General features: G+C 40.3%; 2 protein-coding genes across 2 annotated transcripts in view; one reads left to right on the top strand and one right to left on the bottom strand.

Moving 5' to 3' along the window:
- camsap2a (calmodulin regulated spectrin-associated protein family, member 2a) overlaps positions 1-10608 on the bottom strand; it is a gene marked incomplete at both ends in the record, with an annotated part of 34213 nt that extends 23605 nt beyond the window's left edge. Inside the window, 2 exon segments of the mRNA XM_083888628.1 lie at positions 6407-6666; positions 10470-10608. Coding sequence (XP_083744754.1) covers positions 6407-6666; positions 10470-10608 — 399 coding nt within the window.
- A 1576-nt stretch (positions 10609-12184) lies between these two features.
- ddx59 (DEAD (Asp-Glu-Ala-Asp) box polypeptide 59) lies at positions 12185-16373 on the top strand (the record flags this gene model as incomplete). The annotated part of the gene is made up of 7 exons (XM_083887661.1): positions 12185-13030; positions 13514-13696; positions 13861-13950; positions 14238-14489; positions 15077-15229; positions 15880-16008; positions 16096-16373. The coding sequence occupies 7 exons, from the start codon at positions 12185-12187 to the stop codon at positions 16354-16356; spliced, it is 1914 nt and encodes a 637-aa protein (XP_083743787.1). The 3' UTR covers positions 16357-16373.
- Between the last annotated feature and the right edge of the window lie 380 nt (positions 16374-16753).

A 16753-nucleotide genomic window follows, 5' to 3' on the forward strand; every position in this document is an offset into this window, starting at 1 on the left:
AATAATAATGAATTTCAATACTTCTTTTGGCACTGGTTAAATTCCTACATAGAAGCTCTCTGGTATTTAAACAGCCAACTTTCTGGTGTATTTAAATTATTCTTTTTCTGACCTTTACTTAATACGACAAGATAATAATGCTTTCCTTATCTATAGGTTGGCAATTTTGTCAATAGGAATTTCAATCACACAGTGATGCATACACACAACACACACACACATTTTGTGCCGTCTCATCTAAGCAGATTACATCCATAAATCTTTTTTTTATTTCTCAGATTGTAAAAAAATATTCTCATCCATGCAGTCATTATCCTGTTTTTACTGGTACACTGCGGTTTCACAGTGTTTCCAGTGGGGGGGATATACAGCTCCTTTGAGAAACAGGGGATAGATGAAAATCGGTTTAAGTCTCTATTTTCAGAGCTTTGAGCTGCTTGTTGTTGGTATAAACCCAGTATTCATATCAGGAGATGTTCAACACACTGCATCGTTCTCATAAATGGACATTTCATCCGTGGTGAATCACTGAAACACAAAATGATCTCTATCCAATCTCCGGGTTTTTAAGGAAAATAATATCACATATATTCAGAGCAGAGAATAGTCACAACGTGCCGTCTCCTGGACCAGTTCAGAACAGGGCAAACACGGGTGATTGAATTAAGTTCAGGAGTGACGTAATACTAAAATGCAGTCTGCTTTTGGTATTACAACTTTCCTGTTCAGACCCTCAGACCTTGGCAGCTGTCAAAAGGACAGACTCTGTCTAGCCTCAGGTAACTCGGTATGCCACCTCAGCTGGACATGGAAAAGCACTCAGCTGAAACACCCTCTGGTCTCTCTTGGAGGTCAACATATTGTCAAATAAAAGGGAAAAAAAAGCAGCATTCTACTAGTAAAGTTTACCACAATTGTATGTGTGCATTGTCTATGTTTCTAAAATACAAAAAAACCCAAAAACATATTGTCTTCTTCCAAACCAGACAAAAATGTCCTAAATTAGCTGCCAGGTATAGCCAGATTTAAAAGTCCAGTTACCAGTTAAGTTATTAATGATTGTACTACACATCTACTACTACCATAAACACTCATTTGCTCTAGATAGATAATTGAGTGTATACAGTTCTCTTTTACTTAGCCCCTTATTATTGAAACTATTGTATTACAAAACTCATTTTTAGGTTTCATACTTGAGTGAATTGAAATACAATTGGCTGCTCAATCTAATCTAAGAAAACCGGCATCCTGTGCGTGTTAATATGAAATCTGTAGAAGAATAATTCTTTACCAAAATTAAGTTTTGTTAAAACCTCATCAAGCCTGAGATCTCTTTAGTCAGTAGTGACAAGAATCAGGGGGAAAACAGTTTTTACTGCTAAAGTTAAGTTGCACTTTTTTCTTTATCACAACGATAAGCTTTAAGTGCTGTAACACAAATCATGTATTATTACATTTCTTCAACACTTGAGTCAGTTTTTGTAGTTTCATTTATTTTTGAGTGATTTGTCCTGAAGATATTGATTCTTAAATGTGTTGTGGGTGGGTTCTCCCGTGGGGAATTGCTTGCCAACAGGAAACCCAGCCAGGAGCTAATGCATTTCATCCAAGAACAAAGCTTATGAGCTCAAATGGGCTGCACAAAGTAAATGATGTTTTTTCTCCCCTCATAGTCAGGAGTTTTACTGCATAATGAAAATTTGACTCTAGAAATGTTCAGTGGTGCAAAACGATCAGTGTCTTTGCTGCGTCAGCAGATGATTAAACCTGGTTCAACAGTACACTGAGGGTCTTCTTCAGCCTTGGTGTTCTTTCTTTCCAGCCAATATAATACATTTTAAAAACATAGCGACAGGGCTCTAAATCATAGTCTAATTGTAGTAAGCACATAAAGATAATAAGGACTCAGGGCATCACGTTGTGTTTTCCCTGCTTATCCAACCATTCTGTTCTGTACTGTACGGCCTGGAAGTTGCTGCTGGCCATGAACGTAACATACTGACTGTAACTTTAACAGGGACAGACAGCACTTGGATGTGCTTCTCTTCTGTCGTGCTGCCTTTGCTCGTCTTGGCTTGTGAGATCAAGTGAAAAAATATTAAGGACTGAGTGAATCAGTGTGATGTGGAGGTTAGATTTTTCGGTGTTTTTCAAGCCGCACGTGTGCGCTGGGGTGCAGATGATGTGTGTCTTAGTGTGTGATGTTAGAAACATTGTGTGCCCGTTTGAGTGAATCTGGCATTTCAGTATTCTCTGGCTCAGAGTCTGGCAGCCTACATCACTATCACAACCCCCACCACACACACACGACACATAACTGTACATACACACTGCACAAAACGACATATGCACACCCCCCCGCTCACTCTTGCACCTACACAATCACACACACACGCAAAAGCCTGCCTACTGGGACGTAACCATGGAAACGAAGTGTCTGCCCAATAGGAGTTGTGATGGAGGCAGCAGAGAGGGAGACTAACAGGAAGAAGAGTATTCACCTCTATTCATGCTCACAGATGAGATGCTGAATCAATTTGTCATGCAGTGAATTTGAACTGATTAACAATAACGATTAAGTAATAATTACATAATAACTACACAAGTAATTTACCCTTAAAAAGACAAAATGACCTTAAAACTCGCAGGCAAATGAATAGAGAGAGAAAGATTCCCTGATTTGCATTCCCTCCGATTTAGGAGATGTAAGGATTTATGTAATGGGATTGAATATAAAGAATTATGATACTGCAGATTACAGATTAACACACATAGGAATTCAATTTTCTGGGATTAGACTGAGCAGCCAATTTTAATGAATGAAAAAGAGAATTTTCCAGATTTGAATGGTATATCAATAACTGATTATTATTTATTTTTTTCCTATTTCTGAAGTAGCATGGTTTGTTTCCACATATACACTTCCCACTACAACTGGGAAACAACTGGGAAAGCATTTTCCGACAAAGGCATAACAATAAACCTGTCTTTCTGATATACAGCCACAGATGCAGCACCTATACACCCAATAAAGAGTCCCTGAAACCATATACGGTGTATGACTTACTATAAGGGTATATATGTGTATTTACATTTGTAACCACTTAAGGACCTTTTCTGGCAAACACACCAGCACTTCTCATTACTCTTTTCATTTCTGAGGAGCTAAAGTAGTTCGATTAAAGGCTAAGATTTGAACTGTGATTAGGTTATGGTTAGTGTGTGTTGAGGGGACAAAGCAATGCATCTAGAGTTTCTTCTTGAGGAATAACTCATTTAGACACATTTCCTAAATATTTCTGACAATTTTATGTCATCGGGTGCGATCTTTATGTACTCCCAGATGTTTCCACTGCAATATAAAACTGCTGCTGCTTATTATTCAAGAGATAATAAGAAATGAAGAGTGTCGGCAAAGTCACAACAGTATTCCAGTATTCCATCTTTGGCACAGAGGCTTTTATTATTCAGTGTGCAATGTGTGTCTATAATGTTCAAAACTGCTCGATGCTGTACAAGTGGATTAGCAGGATGTCAAGGTGATAACATCTACTTTTACGGCATTAGATGAATCTAGTAGTTACCTAAAAAAGCATTATATTTCATACAGTATTAGTACTTTCAGGTTCAGATGCAGGGTTTATCATTTTTCTAAGTGGCCATAAGAGATGAGATGTTCCAGCTGAGGATATGATGCTTAAGGAACTTTACTAAATGCTTCTTCAGAAAGGAAAATTATAGCCTTTTTTTAACAACACATTTAGAGTTCTGTATTCACACACCTCACACCTCTGATAAGCTACCAAGTCACCATGCAAGTGTCTGAAAGCTACTTAGTCAGTCATCCCACAGCTCTTAGTAGAGCTGCACCTAACGTTTTTTTTCCCCAAATCGATTAATCTATTGATTATTTTCTTTATTAACCGTGCACTTGTTTGGTCTGTAAAATGTTGATCGGTATTTCTTAAACATGGAAATTAATTGTCTTGTCTTGTCCTCAAACCAAAATGATTCAGCTTCAATTATTTCTTTGTTATATGGAGCAAAGAAACAAGAAACTATTCACAGTTAAAAAGCTGAGAAATCAGAAAACTAGTTTTAACTAGAAGCACTCGGAGAGCACCTCCGGCAAGGCAGCTCAGCCCCCCACAAAATAGCGATAAAATATAGTGATAGTGTCTATCGATCACTAATCACTTGTTCTGGTCCCATTGCGGACAATTCCTGAAAATCCGTTCCTGACTTTTTCGAGTTATGTTGCTAACAGACAGACAGACAGACAAACAAACTCCGGTGAAAACATATACCTCCTGGCGGAGGTCAATTATTGAAAAAAAGCAGCCCTACTGCTTACTTACAAACAAATAGGAAGTATAACTGTGGCAACACAAGTAAACACGGGCAGTTATCAATACAGAGATGTCCATGAGCAAGGCAATTAAAAAAAAAATGTAAAAAGTGTGTGGCTGCTGAGTCTCTAACATTGATGATGATCGCTAAATCCTTCAGACAATAACCTCTTTGCAATTACTGCACGCACAGCGGTGCTTCAGGTGGGCTGGAATGTGTAACACTAGATTAATGTTTTCAGATCCAGCCTCCACATCTCTACCTCTTTTTCTGTGAGCATTACAGGTGTCAGTGATACACAATGTGCCTGTGTGTGTGTAGGCGACTAAAAGTAGGCGGCGGTTGCGATTTTGGAGCCCGAGTTTTCCCATGTGAGAACCCGTCACATGGCTGAATATAGAGATACAAGTGGGCGGGAACGGTGACAGTTAGAGAGCGAGCGTCAGGAACAACAACACTGCAATGAAAAGAGACGTTGGCAACCTATGAAACACCCTGACAGGCGAATCATCAGCAGTGTTTGACTCGGCTTGCTGACTGACATAATTAAGCTCCTTTGAAGATTCTGTGGCTTAATCTGAACATTATTTTTCCTCATGGAAACTGCTGAGTAAAAAAAAAAAACTTGTGCCATGACAGTCTTATAGTTAGGTGCTCAGTCTCTTGCTTTTTACACTCCCTCAGGAGTAAAACCAGTGATGTTTTTATTTTGGGAGAAACCTCTTAAACCGTCGAAACCTCACTCACTCGCTCCAGTCCTCGAGTAAAAAAGTGCCTATTTTGCTGTTTCTTTTCTCTACCACACCCTCACAGAGCTCAGCCTGCAGTCAATCAGCCAAGTGAGATGATGAAGCAGTCTTTAAATAATAGAAAATAGAAACTCCTGCACCTGTGCTGTCCTTTCATTTTGTATTAAGCTCATACATAACATTGAAACCTATGTCCTGAATTTGGCAGATGGGGGGGGGGGGGGGATAGGTGGATGTCCGGGTGATGGGGAAAGAAATGAGACATACAGGATGTGAGGTTGAAATATGGAGCAGTGAAAGGCAAGAAGAGGAAATTGAAGAAAAAAAAATCTAATTTTCAATCATTTTCCAGCAAAATAATTTGTCACAATCTTTGACAAGTTAAAATGGTGAAATCACACTTTAGTATACGTTTATGAATATGCGATCAAATTACTCGGATTCGCGAAATAAAAAGCTTGAAATGTAAACCCCCTGTGCAAAACTTAAATAACTTTCGAATTAGCATGGAAGGGAAATTAAAACCAGCAAGACTCTGCAAACAGTCTGCAGGCATACTGTGTGCTAATCATGTCTCAATTGCAATGCACTGAAGCAATGAAAGCAATGAGGCCTCCCACTGAGGTTTCGCCGAAAAGTAATGAGGATCCCTCTGTCTGAGTCAATACAAAGTCGACAAAGTCTTCTCTACGGTGAGATCCAATGCAGAGAGACAGAGATTAGGATGGCGAGACATGACAAACACACACGTGGTGAATAAGTACAGTAACGGTTGTTAATGTACTAATTGGATGCAGTGTTTGTTGTGTTGTGGCTGTTTTTTTTTATCTTGTTCGGTGGAACTGTTCTTATTATCCACTGCTACTGTGATTAAGAGGCTATTTCCGAAGTTTTCTATTAATGTCACTCGTACTGACTTTCCCAAATAGAAAACCTTGACTTAAAGCAACATAAAACTCCATCGTCTAGCTGGAGAAACTAGGCCAATTAGGATGCAGCTTCTACAGAAGTGCAAGCAAGCAAAAATATGTGAATGTGGGCAATCCTTCCTGTTGTACCTTGCTACACCGGAATGTCTTGGTGTTGTCACATTTGAAAGACACGGTGAATGGAATGAAGGAATGAGGAAAAAGATTATGCGCATGAAATGCGCCTCAGGGACTGTGAAGATGGGTATCATTATGGCGTATGGGCGCAAATTATGCTGCTAAAGACACTTAAAATTAAGAGTTTTATGACATATGACCCACTTGATAGAACGAGTATTGTATGTCATGCCACAATACACAAAACAGCACTTCTCCTACCATTTGTAGGGGCCTCTTTCGAAGGTCTCTCTCGGTGACCAGTCTCTCCTGGTCGGTGACGTAGAGTCCACGTTGTGCCAGAGCCTGGATCACAACGTCGTGGCCCAGCAGAGGCTTGGAGGCATCGCTCTTAAAGATGAAGCTGCCTGCCCTGCAGTACAGGTCTGCAGACAGTAGCAGGCTGATCACAGGAGGCTTCAGGTGCTCCTGCTCATACTGGTCTGTATAGAAAGGATCCTTCAGGTCTGTGGGGATACTGTCTGCATGGTGAAAGGGAAAAATGGGACTTTTGAGAGAACATGACAGCAAAGATCAAGGGGTATGTAGGAAAATAAACACAAGATCAAACAAGTATTGATAAAATCAGGAGAATATTTTAAATGCATTTTGTTTTCCTCCCGTTTCTCACAAGGACTCGCGGAATAAATACGTGAAAAAGCCGATTAATCTCAAGTGAGCTGATGTTCAGTTGCCTATTCAAGATTTTTCCTCTCAGTGCACACATACCCCTGCCATGCTTTGACAAGATCTTGACGTAAATGTGAGTGAGCAGATGTCAGTGTTGCTATAGCAACCGCAGGAGGAGGGGAACCTGATCGATCCATCTAGTCTGTATCTTCGCAACTCCTAGCTCCCTGGGAACACCCTTCTGTTCTTACTGCCTGCTTCTTTAAAGACAGAGCCCTGCAGGTGTGTGTGTGTGTGTGTGTGTGTGTGTGTGTGTGTGTGTGTGTGTGTGTGTGTGTGTGTGTGTGTGTGTGTGTGTGTGTGTGTGTGTGTGTGTGTGTGTGTGTGTGTGTGTGTGTGTGTGTGTGTGTGTGTGTGTGTGTGTGTGTGTGTGTGTGTGTGTGTGTGTGTGTGTGTGTGTGTGTGTGTGTGTCACCCAAATCAAGCCCACTGTAGGATTCAAAAGCATTGTTTTTTTGTTCAAACCACTGCACAGAAACAGAAAGTAGGGCTTTTATGGCTCAGTGGATGCCAGATCCTTCAATCTGTACAAGGAATTAAACAATAACACTATAAACTTAAACTGACTTTGTGTGATGACAATCAGTACATCTGCACACACAGACGCAGAGCTCATCGTTGTTTCAGCAGGGTCTGCGTGTGTGTGTGTGAGGGAGAGAGCAGTCAGTAAATCACCTACTCAGACTGACCATTATCACCAAGGTCATCTGTGTTATTGTGAAGCAGAAATGTAGACAGCAACAGCAGTAGCCATGTGTGGTACATACTGTGTCTGTAAATGATATCAATAAAGACAAAAATCTTTATTGTAGCTCTCCCCACACACACACACACTTCATCCTCTAAAGCAGGACGATTCAATTACAAACTCAGCTGGGCCAGACATTTTCTGCAGCCAGTAAGCCGCAGGTGATGACAAATTTAAAACGTACGTCAGAAAGTGCATTTAAAAAATAATTAAAGAACAATTATTTTGGGTCATAACTGTCCTTCGTACACATCAAAGTGTGAATACAAAAGAACTAACACTGCTATCAAACCTGTAGACTACTGTATGAATTGATATAGGAATCTTTGAGGGACAGTGAGAAGCGTTTCTGTAGTTATTTCTTCAGTTATTTCTGGTGGAACCACAGGCTGGGCCACTAAGAAGTGGGTTATGGGCTGCCATTTCAATCGGCCGGCTCTATAGCAAAGGCATAGGTCAGGGTGAGCTACAGAAGAACAACTCCTGCAGCCGACAGCTTCTGTTTTTGCCATTTGCTCGTGCTGGTTCTCACTGTCACTGTATCCCACATGTTGCCAATAAAGGAAATTATACTAATCTAATATTTATTTGCTGTGGCTCAACATTCTGAGCTTTAAAAGGAAAAAAGAAGTCCCTTTATTATGTGATGAAGTCGTTTGCAGCAACACTGTTTTACATTCATGATATCTTAGTCGTCACTTGTTGACTGTTGAGTGAAACCACTGATGTTTGCACTTTAATGGGCTTTAATCTGCTTTAACCATGGAGGTTATTCCTTTGGTCACAGTGAACATTAACTGAGCTGGAGTGACATAGTACATTTTATCAGTCTATGTGCTGTTTGATAGTATTTCTCTGATAGTAGATGATTTGCTGTTGCCTTCTTTCTTGTACTTGATTGATGATATTGATATATTGTGCTCCTGCACTGATGACATCAAGGATGATGCATGTGAAGTAAAGAGAGCCTACTCCACCCTTTCCTATTATCTCTCTTTTTTCCCCCTGGAGTGTGGCATATTTCAAGTTATTTGGCCCATTTCACTGAGTCCTGATTGAAATACACTGAGGATCACGATGAGATTTCATGTTTAATTGGGTTGTTGCACCAGTGTCTCAGCTGGTAATATAGGATGAATAGTGAATGTACAAATAGCCAGATAAGAGTGAGCAGATATGAATTCAAAAATGACATCAAATAATGAAAATTAAATAATTAAAAGCATGTATATATTGTTCAGCCATAACAGTAGATCAGAAAAGCTTGTGGACATAATGCTGCTTTTCCATTCACTCACAAATGATGCATGTGGGATTTGTTTGCTATGCAGGCTAAACATGTTGCACACTGAATATTATTAAATCTCAGTAATTAAGTTTATAAAGAAAACTCAGATTTCGGTCTCCTAAGATGACATAAGTGTATGATTCTGGCCACAGATAACTCCAATGCTCCCACTTTCATCAAAAATAATCACAGCTGGACTATGTTACTCCATCACTACAGAAAACAAGGTGCTTGCAGAAACAAATTTTGATTTCTTAAACTCAGCTTTGATCACAACTATTGTCATTTCATTTGCATGTGGAGCAAGGCCTCTGCCCTGTTTAAGGTTTTATTTGTATGCCTTTTTAATGCTTGTCTGACGCAATAAAACGGGAAACAATGACAATGTCAATATAATTTTCATCACTAGAAGCGATATCACAGGTTTAAAAGTGTTTGCTTGCTGTCTATAGAGACTTTTAACAACACAACTGACTAATAATTCCTTCATCGTTCGTTCACTCAGGAGCAAATCAAAATTGTAACCCAATTTATTCTTAACAGGATGGAACAACCTTTGTTTGTTATATACCCTCCTGATCTAATGTAGCTAAATTTGCCTTGGATACAGTTCTCTGAAGGGGATATAATTTTGGACACCTTCATAACTCAGACCTACACTGAGAGGACGGCATTGTGTTATTGTCTGCTGAGTTCAGCCTTTGATAAATGGTTTATTATGTCCTGCTGGGATCATATAAGTTCTGTCTGTCTAACAGACTATTCATTCAAGATGGTCCACAGTGGGCAACAGAAAAACAATGGTGTGGACCACAGAGGTAGAAACATGGAAAAACACTGCTTCAACTCATCAGGGAATTTAGTGGAAAACACTAAAGGATCAATGGTGGGCCTACATATATAATCCAGGCTTATTATCAATGAATTACATCTGATTCTGCAGTACTTAATTTTGAATGCATGCATGGGAAACAAATGAGCAAACATGTCAATAAATGCAGAAAACATATCCACACAGAGCAATACATCAACAATTTATTATTGTTCTAGTATCAACATGCACAATATATACACCTCAAAAGATAGTTAATTATACTGCAATAACACATATATAACAATACATATTTTGCCCCTTGTGCTAGTTTTGTTTGGCCAAATGATGGCCCAGCACACTATACTAAAATCCCTGTCAAGACATAATTGATTATCAAAATAGTTGGCGGTTAATTTAGTAATTGATTCATCGTTTCAGCTCTGTTATGCATGTGTTATTTTAAAAATCTTATGTAAAAGGCTGGTCAAATTATGTATTTGACAACCCAAAAATAACCTCCCACAACCAAGTCATGGATTGAAAATGAAATGACATGAAGAAATATGATTAGTTTATAGCACCGTCTTGACCTATATTAGCAGCAATGCCAAAGTAGAAAGACATGCACACAGTATACTCAAGTATTTGTTTATTTATCGCAATATCGTCATCGCAATACCCCGATACTATCGCATCGCATGGCATGCAGTCGTAAACAGCCCGCAGGTAAACTGTAAGTTCCTACCTGTCCCATACGCTTTGGCCACCAGCCACGTGAGGCTGCAACAGATTTTGGCTCGGGAAAAGTCATAGTGTTCGAAAGACTTGACAGCTGGGGCAACGAAGGTCCTGAGAACAGAACTGACGTCCTGAACTTCACCCATGTTCATCTGCGCGAATCGCTCTCACCGTTACAATGGAGCCTCTGCAGCAACACAACGGTCAAAGCATCTCACTGCTGGAATTTCGCAGGAAACGGTCAAACGGCGGTGATTTAAGCAAATGCGGTGTCTTACCGCGGACTCCTCGCGGCTTATCTCAGTCATAAAACACCAACATTAATAGCGTTTTTCTCAGTTTTGTTGGCCCAATGACGCGCTAGTCATTGTGTGTGTGTTTTTCCCCATCCATTCTGCTCCTTGTCAGTTGAAATCTGGGCTCCCGTCGTCGGACCGAGCTGGAGAGGTTCCTTTGGTTTTCAGAGGGACCAAAGCTGCTCTTTAACTGGAACATATATATATTTCCATTCTTTGGAGTCTCTGGGGGTCTGTCTTTCTTCTGTCTTTCATGTCCATGTCTTCATGAATGGATTATCCGCTGGGTTTTCTGGTGCCTCCGCTTGGTGCCGTGGTGCGGTTTTCCTGCCGCACTGTGGGCTCCACAGACCCTGCATCTCTGCTGCGGATTAATGCGCATGCGTTTGTGATGCATTCACTTGCTGTCGGAAATGCTGCCACTCTCGACACGTTTGTGTTTTTCTGATCAAATCGTGTGTTTCGACCAAATCCATGTTCTGTCGAATCAGATAATCTGAACTGGCGTGAACTCCGGGCGTAAACCGTTTAAGGATCTATGGGACTGGTTTTAATAACTAATGATAAAAACAACAACACATTTAATCACGATATAATTACATTATATTTCCTGCTATATATTCATAAATGGTGGAATTAACAAAACCAATCCAGCCTCTTCACATCATGGAGAAGAACAGAGTACATAATAACAGAGTGCTACCCTGTTATATAGACAGACCTACCACACCACTGCTTAATACTATTTATAAAGTTAACATTTCGATGAACACTTGAATACACCAAGAAAAAAGGAGCGGGCGAATGCAATGCAAAGAGAAAATGCAGACCTTTTGAAATTACGAATCCGTTTTTAAGCTACTACATATTGTCTAACGTTCATGCAAATATGCCAACATTCGGTATCTATTTTATTAACTGAATCAATTATGTATAACCACACTGAGACGAAGCAGAACGACTCAGCTACGAACCTCATTTCCCGACATACAACGCAGTGCTGCGTCATCAGTGTGCGACGGTGATTGTTTTGAAGCACTGGAGGTTTGACGGTGTGCAATTCTTCTACTTTATATCTAGACGCTCCGAGATATTGAGACATTGACCTAAACACACGAGTCACATACTGCCGAGGTTTGGTTTGTAGATACAATTTTAATACAAATGAAAGCGTTGTAGGAACTTTGATTTGTTCGCAGATCGGAGTCGTTCCGTTCATCAAAGCCAGTGGTAATATTAACAATAATATCCTGTTAGCTAGTCATTAAGGTGATTTGAACACCCCCTGCGTCTTTTTAGTGATTGTAAATGTGTACTTTTCCAATTGCTTTTGTTCTGACATATGCTAATGTAGCATATTTCCAATATTTGACAAAACGTTATATCTGTTTTTCAGGTGGTAACGGGTCAATAATCACCAAACAGAATGTTTATGCCAAGAGCCCTGAAAGTGAAGAGACCCGTTCAAGGATCAGGACAGACTGTGAACAAGAAAATCAAGATTGGACAGGGTGAGAGAAAAGATACAAGTATATCAGAGACTCAAGTTCATAAGGACCAACCACATGAAGATACAAAAATACAGGATGAGACAATACAATCAGGAGGAGACTTGGCAACTTTGACTGAGAGCTCAGTAGTCGATGAACTCGAGTCTTCGTCCAGTAACTCAGGGGAGGAGGAGGAAGAGGAGGATGAACCAGTCAAGTCATTTAAAAAGAGCCAGAGATGGCCGGAGCCAGGGGAACCTGTCTGTGTGATGTGTGGTCGTTATGGCGAGTACATTTGTGACCGCACTGACAATGATGTTTGCAGTCTTGAATGCAAAGCTAGCCATTTACAGCAAATGGGAATGGGGACTGGGCCTGACGTTTTTTACCGCAAGGACGTAAAAGGAGATGGAAGGACTCCTCAGCCTCAACGGGCATCAGTTGACAGGGGTGAGGTGGCTGCGAGCGAAGCAGAGTATTCCTACAAGGAAGATGCATTCATATCAGGTCTAACAGATGAACAGGTGCAGCGAATTAAGCAGGAGCTAGGCATTGAAACCCAGGGGAGTGATGTCAGGAGACCCATCATTGAGTTTGAACACTGTGGTTTCCCTGCCACTCTGAGGGGTAACCTGAAGAAGGCTGGCTATGAAGCGCCCACACCGGTCCAGATGCAGATGGTGCCTGTTGGTCTCAGTGGCAGGGATGTGATTGCCAGTGCTGACACAGGCTCAGGGAAAACGGTCGCCTTTTTGCTGCCGGTGGTAGTGAGAGCACTTGAGGTACAGTAGTACAACTGATGACAGAATAATTACTTTTTATCTCATGTCTTTAGCTTGCCTTTTACACATATACAGTCCACACCATAAGCCATCTTAGAGGTTTTGTTTTGGCTGTACATGCTTACTGAGGATACAAATTTGCTTTTAAAGTATACATTTATTAGAGCCACTATTAACACAATTACAGTCCACTGTCTAAGGTGATTATGAGTCACGAGGATCCACTGATCATCCATTTAACAAGCAACCCATTCAATTGGGATTGCAGTCACTGAAGGTCACTGTTGTACATGTTTAATATTTATCACCTTTAATGTGACAAAAATAAATAATTTCTAGTGTGTAACTAGTGTTCACTGAATGTCACTTGTAGATACAGAGTGAATAACATGGTGTTTAGTACAGCAGATTGCTAATCTGTGGCTGTTTGGCCTCCATGTGTGTGCTGAACGCATTATCTCTCTTTTATTTATTTCATTTTAGAAACCAGCCCACAGTGCCCACAGCCCTGTAGCTCTGATCCTGACTCCCACTAGAGAGCTGGCCATTCAGATAGAGAGACAGGCCAAGGAACTGGTGATGTGTCTGCCCAACATGAGAACTGCTCTACTTGTTGGCGGCATGCCGCTTCCCCCACAGCTCCACCGCCTCAAATCCAGCATCAAAGTACAGTACAATCACTTTCTTTACTGTTCCTCCATACTAACATTGTCTTATATATATATATCTATATATATATATATATATACACATACATATATGTGTGTAGTCATTTGACTCTACAGCTTTTGTTGCTCACCATAATATTTTTTTTCTTTTAATCCCCTCAGATTATCATAGCCACACCTGGGCGACTCCTTGAGATCTTGAGGCAGAAAGCAGTGACGCTAGACAAAGTGAAGGTTGTGGTTGTTGATGAGGTACGGCAAACACTGCACAATTAATAATTTTAAAAGTTCAGTGCTCTGAGTGTCCAGTATTAAAAATGTTGGATGAAATGCATTTGATAACTATGGACCTAAAATGTTAATTGATTGGGTTTGAATAGCTTTTTTTTATGTTGCTCTGCATCAAAATACAAGCTCTACAGAAAACGTTTACAAATAAAAAATATTAATTTAACTACTGATTTGCCCTGTAAGTTGTTTCATGAATAGCAAGTATGGAGAACATCCTGGAACCATATGTATGTCTTGTGCATCTGAAGGTGGACACTATGTTGAAGATGGGCTTCCAGCAGCAGGTGCTGGAGGTACTGGAACAAGTCCCTAAAGAACACCAGACTCTGCTGGCATCGGCCACCATCCCAACAGGAACAGAAGAGTTGGCTACTCGACTTGTCCAAGACCCTGTCCGTATTGCTATTGGAGAGAAGAACCAGCCGTGTGCCGATGTCAGGCAGATCCTGTTGTGGGTTGAAGAACCCTCAAAGAAGAAGAAGTTGTTTGAGATTCTTAATGTAGGTTGCAACTATTTTTGATTTTTAATCATAATGTTTTGGTCAGCCAGCACAATGCTGACAGTTTTAAATTGCTTTAATCCTTGCACTTTCAAATCCAAACCAGGCGTTTTTTTAATTTGTCAGCAGTTTTTTTTTTTATAGCTTTTCTGTTAAACCAACAGTTATAGTACTCTGGAGAACCAGAAAATGCTGTGTAAGGAACAAACAGAAAGTGGGTTATTATTTTGGTTTTAGTTAATTTTGGCTTTATTGCTCAGTCCTGGCATGCACCAGTACCCACATGGTATTTTATTAACTGGTTGTTTAAAGTTGGGAATTCAAGGAACAGTCTCCTAGCAACTCCATATTTAGACAGACATTGCTGCAGCCCTGGCCCCTGCCGAGAGGAAAGGGGTGGGTCCTGAGCCATAGCTGGACTCCACGAATCACAGCAATGGACTGTATCACAGGACAGGAGAGTGCAGGGAAAATTCATCAATCAAAGCACTTGGTACCCATAACTGTGTATACTTTCGAAAACATTTGTATGTAGAAATATCAAAATGATGTAAACTGTTTTCTCTCTGTTTTTCTTAATGGCTCAGGACAATAAGCTCTACCACCCCCCAGTGGTGGTGTTTGTGGACTGTAAACTGGGGGCCGATCTGCTGTGTGAGGCAGTCTCTCAGGTGATGGATCTCAAAACAGTGGCAATACACTCTGACAAGACCCAACTGGAACGCAACCGCATCCTCAGAGTGAGTCATTGGCAGCCAGACCATTCACACTCAAGTGTATAAGTAGCAAGTGCTGTCATGGTTGATGTCCAAGAGAGTCACTTCTTGAATTACTTGTAGTTGAAGACTAGACTAGAATTGAGACTTACCACGGTTTTTGTTGAAAACATAATAGTGTTTAATTCCCTCATACCCATTGCAAACAATTTATTGAATTTAGTTGCAATACATTCCTAAATTATTCGGGCCCTTTCACTCTTTCCCCATCCTTTGTTGTATGGAGTAGCCCTATTGTAAAATTGTTTGAATGCCATTGTAGAATAATGGGTAAAATTTTGCAAATAGCTGGAACATAAAATGTGAAGGGTTGGGCTGAAGGGGATGTTCAAGCTGTTTAATTTACATGGCTGCAACATTAGTGTAAATTGGAATATAATAGGTGTCTTTATTTAAATGCCCTTAAAACAAAACTCTGAGATCTCCACTGTAATATACAATATGTTTTGTTATAGTTATGTTTTTTTTTTAGCAAGCTGAGTTTAGAGAAATTTAAATCTCATTAAAATCATGTTGCATATTTGTCAAAATTAAGACATTCATGATGTCCATGTAGACTGTTGACCATATTAAAAAGTGTCTCATTATATATATTTGCTATGTTATCTCTTCAGGGTCTGCTGGATGGAGAGTTTGAGGTTGTGATCAGTACAGGAGTGTTGGGCAGGGGACTAGACCTGGTAAATGTAAGACTGGTGGTTAACTTTGACATGCCCAACACAATGGATGAGTACGTCCATCAGGTAAGCGATGGCAGATGTCGTCTTCATTTGAAATACTGGATTATCACCAATAATGCCCGAGACATGATTTATTTTACCTCCATCTAGGTGGGCAGAGCAGGTCGGCTGGGACACAGGGGAACGGCCATTTCTCTTCTCAACAATAACAACAAGCGTTTGTTCCTAGAGGTGGTGACCCGAGTCAAACCCACAGGGTCCATCCTTCCCCCACAGCTACTAAACTCACCCCACCTCCATGAGCAACAGAGGAGGGAAAAACAAAAGATAAAGTTGGCACATGAGGACATTTTGGTCACCAAGAACAACCTCTTGGACATCATAAAGAAGCACCACCGTTCTAAGAAGTAGCAATTTCCATGAGTCGTTCCTGCAATGGCGTTTGTCTATTTATTGAGGAATTTTTAAATGTTTATTTTGTATATTGTCTTTTGAAAAACAATAAATGTTAGTTTTGATTTGTATAAATAGAAAAGTTTCTTATCATTAGACTTACATAACAACCACAGAAAGATGATGGACTCCTTTTGCATCTGTGGGCTGAACCCACAGTTCCAATGTCTCAAAGTCTGTCCGTGTCACTGGCTCTGTTTGAACGAATGAGTATTCGTCACTTTTCCAACGGCAAAGAGCTAAATTTGGAGGGGAAAACATGAGTAACCCGACATTACACACACTCTCACTTTGAATGTGTTTAGATACAGATTATAGCATTGATTATGCTGCCACCTAGTGGCAGTTTTAGGCT

Source organism: Microchirus variegatus (genome assembly GCF_963457635.1).
Source record: "Microchirus variegatus genome assembly, chromosome: 4".
NCBI classification, from domain to species: domain Eukaryota; kingdom Metazoa; phylum Chordata; class Actinopteri; order Pleuronectiformes; family Soleidae; genus Microchirus; species Microchirus variegatus.